This window comes from Rutilus rutilus (genome assembly GCF_951802725.1).
Source record: "Rutilus rutilus genome assembly, chromosome: 13".
NCBI classification, from domain to species: domain Eukaryota; kingdom Metazoa; phylum Chordata; class Actinopteri; order Cypriniformes; family Leuciscidae; genus Rutilus; species Rutilus rutilus.
The window spans coordinates 15079133-15100183 of NC_140218.1; the positions used below are offsets into that span (position 1 = coordinate 15079133).

At 38.0% G+C, this 21051-nt stretch overlaps 1 protein-coding gene across 1 annotated transcript; it reads left to right on the plus strand.

Moving 5' to 3' along the window:
- The first annotated feature begins 274 nt into the window (after positions 1-274).
- Positions 275-10430, plus strand: csrnp2 (cysteine-serine-rich nuclear protein 2). Its single transcript, XM_084427983.1, has 5 exons — positions 275-976; positions 6466-6635; positions 8368-8630; positions 8740-9036; positions 9344-10430. Exons 2-5 carry the CDS (start codon positions 6479-6481, stop codon positions 10193-10195), a joined length of 1569 nt encoding a protein of 522 aa, XP_084284109.1. The 5' UTR covers positions 275-976; positions 6466-6478; the 3' UTR covers positions 10196-10430.
- The last annotated feature ends 10621 nt before the right edge of the window (positions 10431-21051 follow it).

The following is a 21051-nucleotide window of genomic DNA, read 5'->3' on the forward strand; positions in this document are numbered from 1 at the left end:
TGAGAACGACCCCACTTAGTTTCCATGGAAACCGAGCTGTCAAAAAAAAGAAAAGAAAACGAGGCGAGAACTACAAATAGGCCCAGCTGGACTAGCGTAACTGTGACAGACGAGACGTCTGTTTGAGACAAAATATCCCTTTATTGTTTTACACGCCTTGTGTCCAAATAAAACCGCCCAGAGAAACAACATCCGTTTTCTTGTCGAGGAAGACAACGGACCTTCCAAAGCTAACAATAGGCTCTATAGAACTACGTTTCCCGGCAGCCTCTACGCCGGCACGTCGTTGACGTCACAATAAGTATATATGGGTCCCGTGCGGCATTCCTTACTCTATTGTTACATTGTAACAAACCGGGGCAGAAGAGAGGCCCATAGGGTCCTCGGGCCGACAGATACTACACATCATTTTTTGTTTTTTCTTTCCTTCGAGGTGGAAATATAACGTTGCGATTTGTCTAAACATAGCGCAGAACACAACCACCTATCCGGAGGGGAAAAAAACCCGAAGCTCGGCTCTATTTGGTCTTTTTGAATGCAGGCATTTTAAAGGATCACCTAGAGATTTTATTTGCATGTATTGGATGCATCTACGCCGGAATTTAACATTTTTAGTGAATGAGGTTCTTGTCTGTCTTCGTCTGCCCCGTTTTTAATCTTTACAGAGCTTGATCGCAACGTTAAATGCTCGCATAGTCTTCTTGATACACAGACCCCCATTTATAGACCATGTCAAGACTAATATCCATTGTTTACGATGCTTAATTTTTCGTGAATAAACTGATATATTTCCTCATTCATTGGTCTGGCCATTTCGATGGGCTGAAGTCGCTTTTGTCTGTCATTTTGTAACCTTGTGGAAGTCTAAAGCTGAAATAGGCTCCAAATCTCCCCCAAAAAGAGAACCATCCAAATAAAGGAAGCACGGAACGAGCGACAGCTTCGCCGGTTTAAAGGCTCTCTATTTCTGCCCAAGGTAAGTCTATGAGAGAGGTTTTGTGTTTCACTTTTACTGTCTTTCCCCTTGCAGCCAAGCCTACGAAGAAAAACGAGGAAAATGGGTTGATCATTGGACCGGTTGCAACACAGCATGCCATTTTCTGCTCTGTCATAAGACCCTCTGTCTGTCTTTTCCAGTAAAAAATCAAAAATCATGGGACAGATAATTATGTGATGTGTCATCCCAATCATATTGGGTCACACTATGGCAAGTTGTTTTAATATTTAGGCCTATTCCTATAGACTAACTAGTGTCTATGTTTTACTAGCACTTAATAGATACTAGTATTTACTAGTACTGTTTCATACTCTTTATCTGCCACTAGCATTAATCCAGGTCTGGAAACTATTTTTGCCATTGCGTTCCATAGGAAAATGTGGTTCAGATGTTATCTATTTATCCCAGACTAGTGATCTAATAGATTTGTTGCTGGTACTTATTCATTCGGTACTTATTTCTAAATTACTATTATCTGTACCAGATTTACTAGTAGCCTAGGCTACTTATTTGTTTGACATGTTACTAGTACCTATTCCAATTGTTACTAGTGACATTTCTTATCTGACACTAGTTACAATTGCTTTTTAGCTATAGTCAACTTGTAGTAAGATGCAGAACTAGTATGATGCAGCTAGAATTAATTGTAATACATGCTACATGTCTAATAAATAGGTTCTACATTGGAATGGATGCTAACTATGTGGTTATGTGCTAGTACAATTAACATATCAGCTATATACTATACTACCACAGCCTGATGCAGTCACATTTTACAATACAGTGTTCATATTGCTGGACATTTACATGTTTTGTAAATGCACATTATTGCTAAAATAATTAACTGTAGTAACATGGACAATGTAGTGTAAAGTGTGATGTCATATAATTAATCTTCCACTTTCTGTACTGGTTGACCTCTTTAAAAAACCCAGTTGCTGAGTGTGCATAGAAGTGGTGCATGGATGCATTCACGGAAAGGGAATAATGTTTGCATTTTAAGAAACTGCAATGTCACCTGCAGAGTTTGTAAGACGTGACGTTTATGTGTCATATGTCTAGGATGGGCTATTTTAGTGCAGACCAGTCAAACAGATTGGTGTGCAGTAAGGTGATTATTCATGCTTTCTGTCCACCTCAAATAGGCCACAGGATGTGTGTTAGGAGCTCTGCAAACATATTTCAGCTCTGCAGTTGCATCCCTTCTTTTAAACGACCTGTGCTGCATTCAGAAACTAGTTAGTTTGCCTAAACCTGCCTTTCCTTCCGTTATTGGCATCATACTCCAATGCTATTGGAGATGAATCTTCTTTTCTGCTATTTTTCCAGAGATGGAGGAGCTTCCCTGGATGTATGGCATAGAAATTATTACCGCATATCTCCCTGCGGACATCTCTGTGATATGCAAACTATGCATGCCTGTGCATGATGTCCGTTTGTCACTTATTCAATGTGCAATGGGCTACATACAGTTGCTGGATGAGGCCCATGTCTAGTGCTCCCATTTTTCTCCATGGTACAGTGGAGTGCTTTTAAAAGCCTCTTTCCGCTTGCCAAATGATCATAACTCACAAATTGAGAACTAATTACTCCTTTACATCTAAAACTATGCACCGATATGAATATTTTAAATGATACCGATAACCTATAATTCTTTATATTTGAAAGCCAATAACCGATATATATTGGCCGATACAACTAAATCCAAATCTTTATATCATTTGTGAGCCTGATTACAAAAACACCATTAAAAGCCATGTCCCAAGCACATTATTATGTTCTCATTATCTTATGTAGCCTAGGCTATATGACAGACTTGTGCTGTTCATGTTGCACTTAACTCTATTTTCCTTATTTGAAGTGATTTCAATCATATTTCATGCAATAAAAAAAAAAAATCATGGCGAATACTCAGTGCACATCTGAAGTGTCTCAGCTGAAGGAAATCCATTATTCATCGCTTTGATATATCGGTCAAATTTTATTATCAGGCCGATAACGATAACATAAAAAATGAACATATATCGGCCAATACCAATATGGTGGCCGATATACCGTGCGTCCCTATCTAAAACTGTGTTTTACAGTGATGTTACTTGGGTTTAATGCCCATTTGTTCCAGTTTGTTGCATATCTGACTAGTTTTAATACCTGATGTAGAATCAATAGTAAGTCTCAGGTTGCAAGATCAATGTTTTTCAAATGAAGATTATTGGATTATTATAGCCATCATTGTACCATCCTGCTCAGCCGTTTCTTTACCACTTACTCATTTAGGGTTTAAATGCATATAATCTACCTAAACATCTCAAGCAATTTGTGAATCAGGCAGATGGTGAATGACTCTTCCATGCAGGTTTGGTGCCATTGCAAAGCTTTCCTTTGTCACTGCCTGCCTGCATATGGTTATAATGCTTTACCCAATGTATATGTTAAAACGTATGCTTTTAAGACACTGAGTGCACACGACGGTGTCTAATAGTAGTGATGTGTGACTAAGTTTGGCTTTGAGTCTGAAGAGAAATATTGGCATGCTTCATTGAATACACAATAATTGGCAGATGTACTGCATTATTTGCTAGCAGCTTACTTGTAGATCACCACAGATTTTCTGTGCATTTTACTGCATCACCACGGTAGCATTAATTATAAAAGGACCACATGAAAGGGAAGAAACAAGAAATGCTAAACGAGCAAAAAATGGCCTCGTTTAGCATTTCTTGTTTCTATGGATACGGTTAATTCATGAGCAGCGCACTGTGTGTCAAACACTGATGCATAAAGCAGCATATATTCAATCCTGTTGTTTGTTGCAGCTGTTTTTGATATTTCAAGGTCTTAACGCTTTATTTACCAGCGATAAGGTGGCAGATGTTGGCATGCACTTGATCCTGTATGTGAATTCAAGGCTGCCCGGCCTGATTATTAAATTACATTATAAAAATGAATAAGACATTCATATGCCCAAGCTGAGTCAGGCTAATGTTATTTCCTTCATAATCAGAATTAATAAAACTAATCCAGTTTTTATGGATTTCACAAATCTGTGTGGGATTAAATCCATTAGGCTGTGAGTTTAATTGTCAGTCATAATTCTTAAGTCATCTTTTTTTCTCCCTTCACACGGAAAAAGCCGACCTTCCTTCAAAGCCACCGCCAAACTGTTCTCATTTAACCCAGTAAAAAGCCACTGACTGTTTAAAAATAGTGTTTAATCATGAAGAAAATCAGGCATGGAGCCGCTCAAAGCAGTTGTATTACACAGCTCCCTCGAGCTAAGGAGGTGGTCTGATCAAACGTCCCGACTCAGCCTTGTGTGACCTCGCTGGTTTGACTGAACTGGTTTTGTTATCGTCTTGCAAAGGCTTGTTGTTTGTAAGGTTCTATCGGTTTTAATGGAAGTGAAAAGACCCAAAACTTGGATGCAGTTTTTCCATGGCTATTGCTTTGAACCAGTTACCATGGTGATGTTTGCTGGCTTCATGATTTTTAAGCAGGACTTTCATACTGGATGGAGAAATAGAATGCCAAGGATTAGGTAGCAAAAGAGGTGATATTACATAAGCTACTAGATTGTTGTATGTGGCCTTTTTTGGTTGCATTGTATTTTACTTGAAAACGGGGAACAACAGGTCATCATGGGTATCATAATATCAAATCACAGTACATTTCCAACATCTAAATATACACACTTTCCTCAATGGTGTATGTACATAACCTATTTTTCCCAATACTTGTTACATTTTTCTAAATTAAGCCTTAAAATAAATGTCTCTCTCCATACAATATATTTAATTTACAATTCCTAGCCCCTGGTCCCTTGTTGGAGGGTCTTCATGCAACCGTTTTCATTTCCTGCTGTTTGCTAAAAGTATCTTTAAAGGGTTCGTTCACCCAAAAAGGTCTATAATTACCCTCATGTCGTTCCAAACCCCGGAAGACTTTCATTCATCTTCGGAACACAAATGAAGATCTTTGTAGGGAGTTTGGATGGAAGTGTGAACGCGCTTTGGAGATTAGTATTTTGCGCAAACAAAACACTCATAAAATTGAGGTTAAAACACTGGAGTCACATAGATTACTTTAATGATGTCTTTACTGCCTTTCTGCGGCTTGAAAGTGGTCGTTGCGTTTCTGTCAGTGGGGGGACAGGAAGCTCTCAGATTTCATTAAAAAGATCTTCATTTGTGTCCCGAAGATGAACGAAAGTCATACAGGTTTGGAACGACAAGGGTGAGTAATTAATGACATGATTTACATTTTTGGGTGAACTAACACTTAAATAAGTATTTATCCTTGTCTAAAACAGTTTCTAGTATTTTCCCTAGATATAATGTAATGAATGAATGGTCAAACTCTTCTATTATCTTTTCAATTTCAGCCGCTGCTTCTTGGCAAATTACGCCAAATGTATTCTGGGCAGTCCCAAAAACTATGAAAATGATTAGCCATTGAGTTTACACTTTGTTTGGGAGTTATTAAGAATCGTACTAAATCCTTCCATCCTCCAAGATCTTGAGTTTGTAGGATTTGCCTGTATCACACATAAATCTGTCCAGTTTTCCTCTGTTATTTGAGAGTTAGAATCTTTTCCCCATTTTTGTTTAATGTATTTAGATGAATGGTTCTTGTATACATCCATAGACGCTTGTATACATCCATATAATCTTGAAATCAGTTTTTTGAAAATATAAAATTATAATCTTCCGTCACTATACTTTTAACTTTTTTGTTAAAAATAATCTCTAACTTGCAGGTATCTATAGAAATCCTGCTTTTCTAGTCCAAATGTGTCTAAAATTACCTGATAATCTGTTGTTTTCAATTGGAGATGACCTAACAGTAAGATGCAGTGCCTCTCCAAACCCACTGTTTAAATCTTTCGTTGCAATTTTATGTGTTATATTTGGTCGCCATGACCTCCAGAATGAGGTATTTTTATTCAGCATTGCAGCTGTTGATTAATCTGTTACTGGCCAAGTTTCACAGTTTTTGTGACCTTTTAATCATTTTATTTTTTATTTTATTTAATAAACTTTTTGAAGAATTACAGTTTTGCTTTAAAAATGTAATAGTTATTAAAAGTTATTATGGAATTATGAAAAAAAAAACCTGTTTATATATATATATATATATATATATATATATATATATATATATATATATTATTTATATTTTTTTATATTACAATATTAGCTTTTAAGATATTCACCAAATTGATTCACAGAAAATTGTTCCTTGACAGGACTGTGTAGATTTTCAAACAGAAATTAGAAAGAGTAAAATATATATAATCCATCCAGTATTTTAGAATTTATATGAGAAAAAGTGCATTCAAAGGTTAGAAATGCTGCTCTTGCTTTTATACATATCCTACTCTTTTGTCATGGTTGTTCATGTTTGAATTTAGCTAGCAATAGTCTGTCAGTCTGTCTGACAAAGCTTGTACCTTTCTGCAATGCCTCCAGACGCAGTGTTTCCATGGAGACAGTGTCATCTCGCGGCCTGAAGCGCAGATTTGAGGAGGTGGACAGCGGCTCGCCGTGTTCCACACCCAAAGATTCAGATGATGACATCTCCAGCAGTGACAGCGCTGATAGCTGCGACAGTCTCAATGCTCCCTCCAGCTCTCTAACACGTAAGAACACTCAAGTTAGTCTTATGACTTCATTATTATAGCAACATCCTGGCTATTAGTTATGAGAGTGCTCAAACAATTTCCATGTGTTTTGTTTTGTTCTTCGCCCCTGAGCTACTTTCAGGCACCATTTGCACTATTGCAGTGTTCGCAAATCAGAACCATTTCAATGAAAAAGCTTTTGCATTTACTTTAACACATAGGTACTCTTTACAGAAATCTACTTTTTAAAGGGTCAAGAACTGGGTTTTTAAAAAATATATATTTTAAATGATTTTTACATTTAAAAACGAAGAAAAATCTAAATTTAGTAGTAATATGCTATTTTCTATCCTGTTTTTGGCCCTCTCTTTGAAACACTCAGTTAAGAAAGGCGTGCCACATTCGAGACTTGGAAGTAAACGCCCACTGCTATGATTGGGTAACTGTTTTGCATATTTAAATAATTCTCAATGTCCCCGCCATTACATTTGGGGAAATGTTTTCCAATGTTGTAAAATATCTTGTTACATAGTTACCAACAATGTGAAACATTTATGCGTATTACATGTGCTTTATAAGTTGTGGCAAATAAAGTTCAAGTACATGGAGGTACAACAGTTATAATTGACAAATGATAGTTTACAGTGTTTCGTGTAAATGGAATTATGAATGAATGTACCATCGTTTATAGTCTATTCATCGTCCATCCGTTTTGATAAAGGGAAAAACGAATAAAATGTCATATGCAATGTCATGATTCAATAATATGAAATGTGTTGTAATGTCTTACTGATGAGAAAACAGAAGATGCTGCACACTGAAGCTTTTATTCAGGATTACAGCGAAGGATCAAAATAATAACAAAAGCAGCGTTCTCTACGTGCTTTCTTCCTTATCCGATAATCCAACACATGAGCCCCATACATGCCAAAGCAAAGGAAAGGACAGCAAATCACAACTATTCAGTTTGACTGCAGCGCCACAGTATAAATACTCTGTACATATCATATCATGGTAAAAACATTGTTACAAACACTTGTGTGTTGCGACATTGCCGTCCTATCCAATCCAATATAGTTGGTACTGCATTATCTTTTATTTTTAGTCTCTCTGAAAAGTCTGCGCCGAACAGTCTTGTTTAAAAACAAATTAGAAGTTTTAAGACATTGTCTTACTGACACAATCTGGAACTTCGTTAAAAAAAATACTTTCTTAATGTAACTGAGCAATGCAAAACGTCTTGTAACGTTTTGTTGCTGTTTGCGTCTCTCATATTAACTAGGCTTACTACATTGGTGGCAATAATGTATAAGTAGGTGTTGATCTTCTTCTGCAGAGGTGGTCTTTTGTTGAACTATGATGTAATAATGCGACAAAATCTGTCATTTTGGCAGCTTGGTTTCAATAAAAACTGTTTTTGGACTAACAAGGAAGTTTTGAGTTCTGAAACTTACAGGATAATGACCTCTTAAATGTCAAAAGATCAAGGAACATTTTATTTCTTAATTCATGACCCTTTTAAGGCCACCTTTGGACCCCGATATATCCTCTATATTCCGTTTCAGGAATATGTCCTACTTGGGTAAATAACATTGTTCCTAAAGCAGCAAGCCTTGAGATGAAAACTTGTTGAACACCATTTTGGCATTAAACACAATATTGTCATTTAAGGAGGCGTAGGTTGAGTACCAAAGCTATATATAGACCGTAAGATTATTGTTTACACTTTCTCTTTATTTTGTTTCTGTAGCCCCCTCCATTCTCAGAAGACACAAAGTGTCTTTAGGTCGTAAGCAGGTACGCTTTGATGCGGTGACGGTCTACTACTTCTCCAGAAGGCAGGGCTTCACCAGTGTGCCCAGTCAGGGTGGTAGCTCCCTGGGCATGGCGCGCCATCACTGCGCTATACGACATTACACCCTTGGAGAGTTTGCACGAGAACAAGAGAGCAGCCACAAGCATGTGCTGCGTCAACACTTACGCCAAGAAAAGCTCAATGCTCGCAAGTTAAAGGTTAGTTGTGTGTGGTTGTAGCTCCTGTTGCTCATACACAATTCTGCTTTTGCAGTAGGGCTGCTATTTTGTTTTGATTTTAAGAACTCTTTCACCTGACTTTTCCCAGCTGACACGGAATGGAACTGTAGATTGTCCTGAAGCGGAGTTGCTTACCCTGGACGACATATCCGATGAGGATCTGGACGTTGAGAGCGTGGAGGTGGACGATTGCTTCTTCCTGCAGCCTCTTCCTACCAAGCGGCGCCGGGCACTATTGAGGGCCTCAGGTATTGCCCGTATAGATGCCAGAGAAAAGGCTGATCTGCGTGCCATACGTTTGTCCCGGGAGGAGTGTGGTTGTGACTGCCGCTTCTACTGTGACCCTCGGCACTGCGGCTGCAGCCAGGCTGGAATTAAGTGCCAGGTAGGGCACTTGGTAGTCTTGAAAGTACTTTTTACTATTTAGTAGTGTCCACTTAGCCCACGGTGTCCCTTCCTGCTCATGGAGGGCCACCCTACTGCAGAATTTAGCTCCAGCACACCTGCCTGAAAGTTTCTAGTGAGCTTTAAGACCTTGAGTAACTGGTTCAGGTGTGTTTAATTGGGGCTGGAGCTAAACTCTGCTGGAAGGTGCCCCTCTAGAGGCAGGATTGGAAACCCGTGATTTGGACTATTAGCCTATTCAAGTAAAAGGCTAACATTTGCTCTTTCTCCTGTACCTTGTTCCAAAGGTGGATCGGATGTCCTTCCCATGTGGCTGCACCCGTGATGGTTGTGGTAACACCGCCGGCCGCATTGAGTTCAACCCTCTTCGTGTGCGTACTCATTATCTCCACACTGTCATGAAACTTGACCTGGAAAAGAGAATCCTGTTAGGTGTTAGGTCTGGAGAGGACTGTGGGGAAGAGACAGAGTTAGTCTCCTCGCCCTCTCTGTCTCTTTCTCCCTTGGACTCGGATGTGGAAAGCCAAAGTGTTCAGGAGCTGCAAGAGGAGCAGTGCGACAGCCTGGAGCGTGAGAACGAAACGGCCGTGCTTCACCTACAAAGTGCAGAGGAACGAGAAAGGAGACTGGAACAAGATGAGCAGCAGGTCGAGGAAGAGCAGAACGCCGACCCAACCCTTTGCCTCCTGCAGGGTGCCCTGTCCAGCCAGGCTGGGATGGAGGGCATGGAAGGTGTTGAGGGAGTCCTTCTAGAGGGGCCTTTTCCTGAAGGTGCCACCCTGCTGTGTATTACAGAGAACCATCCAGATGAACAGACCCAGCAGAGGCTGCTCAAAGACCCTTCTTCTGTCCTCTACTATCAGGTAGGCCACGTAGAGACGGCAGCCTTTGAGACGCTCCCAGCTAAAGTAGAGGAGGCGGTGAGTGGAGGTGATGATCCAGAGACGAAGAGCGTTCGGCAAAAACAAGAAACCTGCGGGCAGGATTCGGCCAAGAGCTTGTCTGTCGAAGTACCTCCACCTTTCGAGGATGGTGGCGAAGAACATCTTTGTCCAGAACAGGCCTCAAATGACGGGGAATGCCTCGAGACGTGCCTGGCACTGGATGAAAAGGCAGTACAACTTCCTCCAGAAGTGTAGAGCCCATCACCTCTGCAGATGTTTTGCACAAGTTAGTAATTAAATTCAAAGAGAGCCTACTCCACACAGTGCGATATGTTACAATTCTGCATAATGTTATTCAATGTTAATGAAACAAGTTACCTTCATGGGTTTGTATCCATTTTAGCTGGAGATAAGCATGTACTGTGTTTGAAGTAGGTTGTCTGTGGTAAAAAATGAGTAATTAAAAAGAAAAAAATTGAATAATTTATTTAAGAAAAAATGAAAAAAAGAAACTCCAGAAGAGCAGAGATCCTGATCTGACAAGTGTTGTTTTTTCCAATATGGTATCGGTTCAAAACTTGATACTGGTGGGGAAATGTGGCCTTTATGTCGAGGAGCAAGCATTTTCAGGATTATCCAGCGGCTTCTTATGGCCTTCTAGTTTGTATAGTTTCCAATAGCGCACCCCGACAACTTATTGGCACTGACCAGAGGGTATATGCTAACGCTAAGTTCACGTTTCGTCAGAATTACCGCAGTTATGAGATGACAACTCTGAGCCGTTCATATACTCTGACTCAGTTCTATAGCAATGCTCATAACGCCGAAATGCATCCATGCGCAGCTTTGTTGCTTATGACAGAAAAATACTCTCTCTTCATTAACTTGTAATGGAATGGAGTTTAATCAAATTCAGAGGTTCCAACCTCAGAATTACACAAGTTTCCAAAGTTCCTGATTAAAACAATGGGTTTTAATCCTCAGAATTCTGTAATTATGGTAATTCTGCCAGGGCGTGAATGCAACATTAGTAATATGCATATGGATAATGCTAACGCAGTGCTAATGCTAAGAGAAGGGGTTGCTAATTTTTGATGAGGCTGCTGTTTGTAGCATCCTTCCTGTGAATAGACCCAACAATCCTGGAAATACTTGGTTTTCATGTACTGTACAAGTGTTTTGCTAAGAGCTAGCATGAAGATGAGTGAAAAAGCTGCTTGTTCTCTGTATGCACGTTGAAAACTTGATTCGTTTGAACTTGCTGACGGGGATCAGGAGGATAAATGAATGTGCAAGCCATTTGCACAGCAGTTCTTTACTGATTTATCGTAGTCTTGACCTTACACCGTTTGAAGCTGTAGCCTATCGTCCCAGTTCGTGGACATTTATTTATTTACCACCGCTTTGTATTGTGAGGGCGAGGATAATGTGGTTAATGTTTGAGTACTGTCACTTACAATCATTTTTTTTTTTTTTTTTTTTTCAGGAGTGAATGAGATCGTACACATTTATTGCACATCAAGCCTTTAAAGATTACAGAAGAGATTCTAGCTGTAATTTTACTTCAGGTAGAAAGTAAAAATATTGAGTTCTATGTATGGGAGAATATCATAAAAACATGTCCAGGTCACATTTTACTCGAAAATCTAAATAATAAATAAAAACAAGACATTTTACATAACTAAAATAAAGCCTTTTTTTAGAACCATAAAGATTTTTTGTGACTTTTCCACAACACTTCAGCACATTTTACCTCCAAATTCCATTTCTGTAGTGCATCCACGTTTTATTTTTATTTTGTACATTTTATTACTCTTAATGGTCAATCTCATACTTTAATATACTAATCTCATTACTTTACTTTACAGTAATGAGAAGTTTGGGTACAAATGTGATTAATTGACAATGACACAACGCCAAAAAGTCTTAATGGTCTTAAAATTGGCTTTACTTTCTATTTTTAAAATGTAATTGCTTATTTTCTTTTGTGCTGAAATATGACTCATGACATGTTGTGTTCAACCTGTAAACCAAGTACTTAAAATCTAAGATCATCTTATACATCATGTAAATCTTTATGTATTGTATGACAAGTCAAGGAAGACTTTGAGGTCAATACTGTAATGTTGACTTACACATGTGACTTAGTTTGTCACACTAGGCCACAGTTTTATATAGTCCTGGTATTTAAGCAACATTACAAGTTAGACTGATTATACTTTTCTGTCAACAGTGCACATCATTTTAAATGTCCAAACCCTCATTTTAACCCTGTGAAGACCATCCTCCTCGTCCTTTTTACCCTTGCTGTTCTTCCCTTTTGCATTTTTAGTCTCCATCCCTCCCACATACCTCTTGTTTTAGAATATGAATAATGTTGATGAAGATTTTTCCTAGATGCTTTCTGTTATAGTTGTTTTAGTTCACTCCTGTTTAATGATAGTTAAAGACAAAGTAATAATTTGAATGGTTATATGAAAAGAAAAAATGGTGTCTTCAAATAGTATAATGAGTTCTGTGATGTTGCTAAATTATTTAAAGAAACCCAAGAAAATGGTCATTTTGCCGCGTGTATGTGTTTGTATGTGTGCCAGAAAGATTCTTGCTGATTTGTGCGATGAACCAATGTTTGTGAGTGCAGAATGGGTTCTTCATATTTCAAAAGGTGCTCTTATTTTAGTTGCCTCACATTCATATTAACACTAGCCTATATGTAGAGAGAGAAAAAAAGAAATGTTAAAAATCCACACATTGTTGGTTGTAAATGCAAATGTTGCTGTTATCTCTCTGCTTCTGATTTACTCACCCTTACATGTAAGGTAAAGGAGATGCTTCATTGTGAGATTACATTAGCAAAAAAAATGGAGCATGTGAGGCTAATAATGAAGTTGTTAGCATGGTTGCTCCCTCATATGACTTAGCATTGTAAAACTCCAAGCATTAAGTTTGATTCAAACCTAAACCTGCAATAATTATGAGTTTTGCAAATGACCAATCAAACAAGAAGGATTTTTTTGTTTTGTTTTATACTGTTGCTGTGTTTATAAAATGTGTTTTTCTTACTTTGTTTTTGCCTCGTTGTATGTTAGCATGTCTTTTCGTCTCAGTTTGCTGAATTATCTTAATGTACTGGCTCTCTGTGTTTGCCAACACACATTCCTGCACTCAAATGAGTTTTGTCTGTAGTGTCTGAACTAGAAACTGACGTATCCTTAAAAATGGTGGCCTAAGGGCCTGCTATTGACCAAAACATGGAAGATGGAAGTCAGTCTTCTTTTTTGTTCATGTTTTTGACATATGAACATCCGCCAGTCCAGTGGTCTAAAACCTAATGGCTTTAAAAAGGAGGTTTGAACGTTGCACATGCTAATGTACCTGTAACTAAAATGCTAAGCATCTTTTTTTTTTTTTTGTCAGATATATTTTTTGTTTTCCTCCTTTTTTAAGTACTCAGATTAGAGACCACTACAGTAACTGAAAACTAACTTACATTATGATTGTGTGTATGTGTGTGTGTGTTAGAGGTGCTTTATTAATAAGGCTGAATGGATTTGAATTCTACACTGTAAGAGTGACTTACGCTAACTGTTGCCTACAGAGGAGACAAAACATACAAAGTTTTATATGAAAATGTGAGTGAAATAAAATCTTAAATGAAGAAAACAACTGTGGTCCATCTTCAATGTGAGAGCTTATTGAGTCCTGTGAAATCTAAATTATAAGTAATTATGGGGGTATCAGCCTAATCTTGCGTTCTCTAGTCAAGTCAAGTCACATTTATTTAGCGCTTTTTACAATACAGATTGTTTCAAAGCAGCTTTACAGAGATAACAGGAAAATAATGCAAAAAAAGTTTGTTTCCAGAAGTAGATAGCCTCACAGTCCAGCTTAAATAAGTTCAGTGATGTTTCGTTTTTGTTTAAAAAAAGTTATTTAGTTCATTTATATAGCCTATATAAACCGCTATGGAGAAAACCGTGATGTCACGTCCAGCTCAGTTCAGTTCTTGTATAATAGTGTCAATTGGCAGATCAACATTATTGTTGAATATTAAATAAAATGTTAAATGTAATGTCCCCAACTAAGCAAGCCATGCCAATGGATGGCAACAAAGGTGGAAAAAGGCGACCTTTCTACAAGAATGCAGTATCAATACGAACTGATAACCACCGACAATGTGCCCCAGTTTGTGTTTCACATACACCACAGTACGGTAGGCTATATAATGATTTTTTACAATTTTGAGGCAATTAAATAAAAAATATTAGTGAAAACAATATTCAACATATTTTGAGCGCAAATCTGATTCAAGTCCTACTTACACATTTTGAGTGACAATGATTTGAGGGAACGAGTTTCTTCAGATATTGTTGGGGAATTCAATTTCAATCACAAAGCTTTCCGTTCCACTAGAGGGCGACACTGTCCCATGAATGGAGCAAATCTGAGCAAGATCCAGGCAAAATGTTTAGTTAGCGGGCTTCCATCCAGGGAAAACCTGCCGTTTTTTCTCTCTTTCTCAGACATGAACCTTATGCTGCATGAGGGGGTGAAATTGTCTGTCTTGTTCACTGTTTGCCATTGTTCTTTGCTACTGAACCAAAAATAATCCACAGTAGATAGGGAAAATGTATTTGCAGATCAACTGCAGGCCTATTTTATATGCAGTAGGCCTAGCCTATAGGGGTGAATTTACTTTTTCCTGTCATCTCAAATGCAAAAACTGTCCCAATCATATAGCCCAGCCTTTAAATAATCATAGGGTAGAGTGGGGGAAAACGCCCCCCTTAAGGAAAGTGTGATGTTACAGTGAAACAAAACATAAATGTGACTAGAATTGCCATCCCGGTTTTGAGTGACTATGGCAGGAGTTATTCACCAAATATTAAAATTGCTCAGCCTTCATAATTAATTAGTATTTTCACTGAAAATATTTTTGTACAAAGGGGGCGTTTTGCCCCAGCGGTGGGGTAAAACGCCCCCCAAGGTGGGGTAAAATGCCCCCTTTCTTACCAACCAGTTTGCTTCATAGATCAACAGCAAAATTAACAGACAGTAGTTTTTAATCTCTAAAAGTAAAAGGCAAGTAATGTATCAACATGTATATATATTAATATTTATTTCAGCAATGTCCAAAATAGCCAAATTTAACTACCTTCCATCAGTGAGCTAACTTTGCTAGCAAGCTAGCTAGTTAATGCTCACTTGAGGTAATTTTTTCATGTTTTGTTCAAATATTTAGATTTTACCACCTAGTTATACTGCATTAAGTGTAAAACAAAGGATTTGATAGACAAAAATATTTTATTATAGTAATTATGATAGAGAGAAACTATGCCCCCAGGGGGGGCGTTTTACCCCTCAGCGTAGGGGGCGTTTTACCCCACAAGCTATGACTTTTTAAAAAAATGTTTAATTTTTTAAATATAATTATATTCCTTATAAATACCATATGATCTCAAACTACAGACTTCACTATTCATCTATCATACATCACTGCGATATCCTGCAGAACAATATTGTATTAAACACTTGTTTACTAATATCTGAAAATTATAGCATTTACCCTGTAATCCTCTTCTCTTAAAATATGTCGCTGGTGTCAGCTTCTCCATAGAGATTTGTATATCCCCGTTATCAACGTAGTGCATAGCAACAGTAAAAATGTATCTCGACTACTTTTAGTGATCATTTTGGGAAAAACAGGTGGGGGGCGTTTTACCCCAGGGGGGCGTTTTCCCCCACTCTACCCTAAATATGAGGCATTCCAACACCTTATTGTTTGCAGTCATCTTCAGTTTATTCACACCCTAGATGCCGACTGTCAAACCAGCCCGTCTTTCAGTTCAGCTTTCTCACTTTCAGTCGTTTATCACGTTAACGTTCACACAAAACTGTTTTTGGTTAGAGAATGTGAGTAACGATGATAACATCACCGACATGCTGTGAAACCATACAGGGCTTTCTATAAACACATGAACGTCTCCAATGTTCCACACAGTCATTCAGAATGAAAGAGGACGGGATGGCCTGAGGAAAGTTCCTGACATCCTGTTGAAGAATTGCATCTGGGGAAAGACCAGGGCTGCATTTCCCAAAATTATTGTAAGCCTAAGTAGATCATAGAATCATCACCATCAATGGTCTCTACGATCAACTTAGCTCACGGTGCTTTTGAGAAATGCAGCCCAGGTTTATGTTCATCGTGCCTTGTTGCACAATGTGCACATTTAATTTTATAATTTAATTTAAAAGCAAAGGGAGTCATTAAGCCAGTGTCCGTTAATCATACAAATTTAATTTATGTCTGTATTTTAGCTGCTTTGAGAACCGCTAATAAAATTGCAACCATCTTTTCAACATCACTTCATGCCTTGCCTAGAGAACAATGACATTTTCCTGTATCCCCTGAATGAGAGGAAACAGGTGGGTACAGTGACCAAATGCCTCTTTGTCTGCATTCTCTTCCTGTATGCTTTAGCAGTGGAAAACATTGCCACACAAAGCCTAAAATGTTGCTAAAATGTTGTGATGTCCCCAGCTACTGATAGGCCTGTTTGCTTTTCACTTATGATTTTGTTGGATTTTGTCAAAACATCTGTATTTGAATGACACATACATCTATATTAAACACTGATTTTGAAAAAGTTGTCTGCTCAATTGTGCTCTTTCTTGCAAAAAAAAAAAAAAAAAGATATCTATGAAAATGTTCCGTCAGGATTCAGGCCCTATCATAGCACAGAAAGTGTGCTCATTAAATTTACAAATGACTTCTGTCATTTATCTTTATTACTTAATTCTAGCTTCTGACCAAGGCTGTATCTCAATACTAGTTCTGTCAGGTCCATTAAGTCAAGAACACACAGACAATAAAAATAATTAAGAATTTTTATTGAATAGATTGCAAACAGGTTGATGTTCCTGAATTGAATTTGGCGGTATGGCTCTGTTCAGGGAGTCCTCTGACCTTTCATGAGCACCATGAAATAGCAGAGAGTCAGAGGACAGCAGCAGCAGCATTAGGGAACGTTCACACAGTTTAGGACTGTGAGAGCTAAAATATCCCCCCTGTGAACAGAGCAGGCAACATGACATAAAGCAAAATGCCACGTTATGCATAAGGAGGAGCTGGGGAGGTGGCGGGCAGCAGTAGCGAGCAGCAAGCATGTATGAGCAAACTGAATGTGCTTTAAATAGGGCGCCTTGTTTGAGCTTGGCCATTGAGCAGCAAGGGGAGTTACCCAGCTAATGCAGCTCAGCTGAAGCAGATCAGCATGGCGGGACAGTGTTGAAGCTATAGCATTAGCAGCATCTTGACTACCTGGCCTGCCAGAACTGACGCTGACGCTCAATTTTTGCTTGATCTTGCGACATACTCTTAGATCAATTGCAAAATTAGACTGGTATTTAGGGACAGGCATTAAGGTGGTTTAGATTGTCTCCGTTACCATTTTGTTTATTTAAACAGGGAATTATCCAAGTTAACATCAGTAAATTATGGAGTGCCACAGGGGTCTGTTTTAGGCCCTCTGCTATTTTCAACATAATCACTTACAACATAATCACACATGCTGGTAATATTATTGAAAACATGGAATTACTTTCCACTGATATGCTGATGAAACTCAGTTATATATTTCATCATGACCAGATGAGATCTCCAAATTATCCAAGTTGACAGAATGTGATGTAAAATATTGGATGACCAGCCATTTTCTTCTATTAAATTCGGAATATACTTATTGGACCAAAAACCTGTACACGTAATCTCTTTGAATACAATTTGTATTTAAAAGGATGTACTGTTACATCATCCTCTACAGTTATAGGTGTTACAAAAACAGCCTTCTTCCACCTCCTAAACATTGCTAAGCTATGGAACATGATATCTGTTTCTGATGCAGAAAAGCTAGTTCATGCATTCATGACCTCTAGATTGGTGGTTGTCCTGCATCCTCAATACACAGTTAGTCCAAAATGCTGCTGCTCTAACCAAGAAAATATGATCATATAACCCCAATTTTATCATCTCTACACTGGTGACCTATTAAGTTCTGTATTGATAACAAAGTATCGCTACTAACCTATAAGGCCCTAAATGGTTCAGCTCCTGTGTATTTAACCAATCTTCTACCGCCCTACAATCCATCAAGCTCTTTAGGTTACAAAACTCTGGACATTTGGTAGTACTGTATTGTCTTAAAAGAACTATACCTTTATGTCATATGGACAATCCTTTGACACAGTCACCTCTGATAATAGATTACTCTAAATTGTAAAGTAGAAACATGCAATTTCTGTAAAGCTGCTTTGAAATTATACGTACAGCGAAAGGCGCTATAGACCTAAAAATAAATGTGAAGTGAACTGAGTTTCATTCTGAAGGAATACAAGGAAATTCTTGTCCATGCTTTTTGAATCTTTTTTTCTATCAATTTAAGTTATAAAATATACATATTTTAATGCATGCATCACACATGTCAGCATTACAGGATCTGAGCAATAACCAGGACGCATTAAGGGAGATTTGTCAGTCATCCATCACTTCCTGTCTCGCCTTTGCCATTGTGTCTTGCTTCCAAAAGCCGGAAGAGCCAAAGGAATGCAGATAGTGTAAGAACCAATGACTTTGCAATACAATGTAATGGTAAGGAAATGCCAAAGTGTTGACATGTATTTGCTGAATAACAAGACAGTCCTTGTCTGATCACATTTACAGGAAAAAAAAAAAAGAAAAAAAGAAAAAAGGATTTGAAATGTTTAAGGTCCTTTTGCTATTTTTTTTATTATTATTATAATTCGATTTTTTATGGTTTTGTTGTCTGTGACATTACTGTTCGTCTTTTTCTGCCTTTTAAACTGAGTCATTTTCTATTTTTCTTGGTTAAAAAGATTACTAAGTTTAAGTTTCCAGTGACAGTTAATTTGTCTATCCACACTGAAAGAGAAAATACAATGCAAACTGAAACAAAAACGCAAATCAGAAGATTTTTGTTTAGTGGTTAATATAAAGTTATGTGGAACATTTTGAACCTATGAGATTTCACTGTGGGCGGGGCATCCCAGCGCAACGCCATAGAGAAAGTGTTTGACAAACTGTCATTCAACTGACTGACTAAAATGATTACAAACTCGTAATGAAATCTTATTTAAAATGAAGAGCGGGACCACAGTTACATCCAAATGGTACCTGACCGAAGCCAAACACCAAACTGCAGCTATTAACTTTATAAATAATAGACTGCGTTTTTGTGATGGTGGCTGCTCGTGGAACTTTCATCAAGCCAGACAGTTTTTTTTCCTTTAAACAGTAGTAGGATAGTTAGCCGATATATTTTATGTTGCTTTTTAAAAGCCTATATTGCAAAATAGTATGTTGATAAATAGGTGTATTGTGCATTTCCAAGGTTTTCTGAGTTCAGCGCATTAAGCGCGGCAAAAAGGACACTACGCACGAGCAGTGTGGATGATGTTATGGGCGCCAGAATAAATAGGCCTACGTGCTGCTTTTGTATGAGTTGTGAAACAGCAAACAAGCAAGTGTGTTTTTGTTTGAACATTGTGGCGGTTGAAGTGTGAACCGTTTTAGCGGGGTCCCAGGGCATATGCTCCCTCGTGAGATATTTTGCTTGTTTGTTTATTTATTGCAAAATGGTCTTGCAGGAGGCTACCATCCACACATGCAAAGTTGGTTCATACCATAACTGCAATTATGTAATAACCTAGTTAAAGGGATAGTTCACTTTGAAATAAAATGTTGGTGTGTTTTAGCTTACCTCAAGGGCATCCAAGATGTAGGTGTCTTTGTTTCCGCAGTAGTTTCAATTTTGATATTTTTAGGTCAAACCGTTCTTGTCTGTCAGTCATAATAATGCAGGTCTATGGTCACCACCTCAAAGAGCATGCACAGAGAAGTCCAAATTAAACAATTCCCCTTGGTAAGTAGCCTACACATTGATGGCCTAAGACACGAAACGAGCGGTTTGTGTGAGAAAACGAACAGTATTTATATCGTTTTTACCTCTTGTACACAACCACGTCCAAGTGATCTGAGGACGCGCGCGCTTCCTGGTGTGTGACGAAACACAAAAATTGCACAAAAATATCAAAATTGAAACTACTGCGGAAACAAAGACACCTACATCTTGGATGCCCTTGAGGTAAGCTAAAACATACCAAAATTTAATTTCAAAGTGAACTATCCCTTTAACAATTAATTGTTTACATATATGATGTATTTTATATTATTTAAGCACCTGAAACCTTATTAGTTTGACATAATGTTCTACTTAAGTGCCTTATGGGAAGTCAAATTAACAAATTAACATTTTCTGCACTTAACACATTGAAATTGTTTATTTCCTATTCCTTAACAGTTCGTCAGGCTCTTAATGATTTTAGCTATGTCATCTTTTGGAATAAATGTGGGTCGGGTTTTCCTTTCAGTCATCATTAGAAAAGAACACATTTTACACATGGGGAAACTGATTGTCTGGTCAATAATTCCAAGAAGATCCAGACAAAAGCTCTTTATTGTATGTTGTATGAACTGTTTTAACTGTTTAGCATTTGTTACAGTAAGGATATAATTACAGGTAAGACCATTGATGGCTCCTCATTATCATGCTTAGGTCACTGTTGACTTTTTTCTTTTTTCTAATCTATAGCATTTATTATGGAAAATAGCAACCTGCATATTTAGAAACTACAGCTACAACTGTTACGGAATAAGACTCACGAGACAGGGATGAATGCAAACAGGACGTTTTTTTGACAACTGGGCTGGTGAACAGGAAGCAGGTGAGTGGGAATTGCAATGCTGGATTGGAAAGTGGTCTTCTTACAGGGGTGGTGGATCGATCGAGACAGGGAGAATGCTGGAGGAGACAGGGAGATCGTGGAAGGCAAGGTGAGTAGTCCTCTTTCCAACCAACGAACGAGACCGGACAGTGAACAGAAGTGAAGAGTGAGTCTTTAAAGAGGTGGTGATGATGGTGATGAGGTGCAGGTGTGTGTGATTAGGAATGACGTTGTGATGGATTTTTAATAGATAAGCTAGTAAACTGTCTTTTATACTAACCATGATTCTAACAATTCTAACATATAAACTT

Coding starts and splice junctions, on each gene's coding strand:
- csrnp2 (XM_084427983.1), top strand. CDS start 6,479: ATGGAGACAGTGTCATCTCGCGGCCTGAAGCGCAGATTTGAGGAGGTG. Junction 6,636..8,367: donor TCCCTCCAGCTCTCTAACAC/GTAAGAACACTC, acceptor TTGTTTCTGTAG/CCCCCTCCATTCTCAGAAGA. Junction 9,037..9,343: donor AGGCTGGAATTAAGTGCCAG/GTAGGGCACTTG, acceptor CTTGTTCCAAAG/GTGGATCGGATGTCCTTCCC.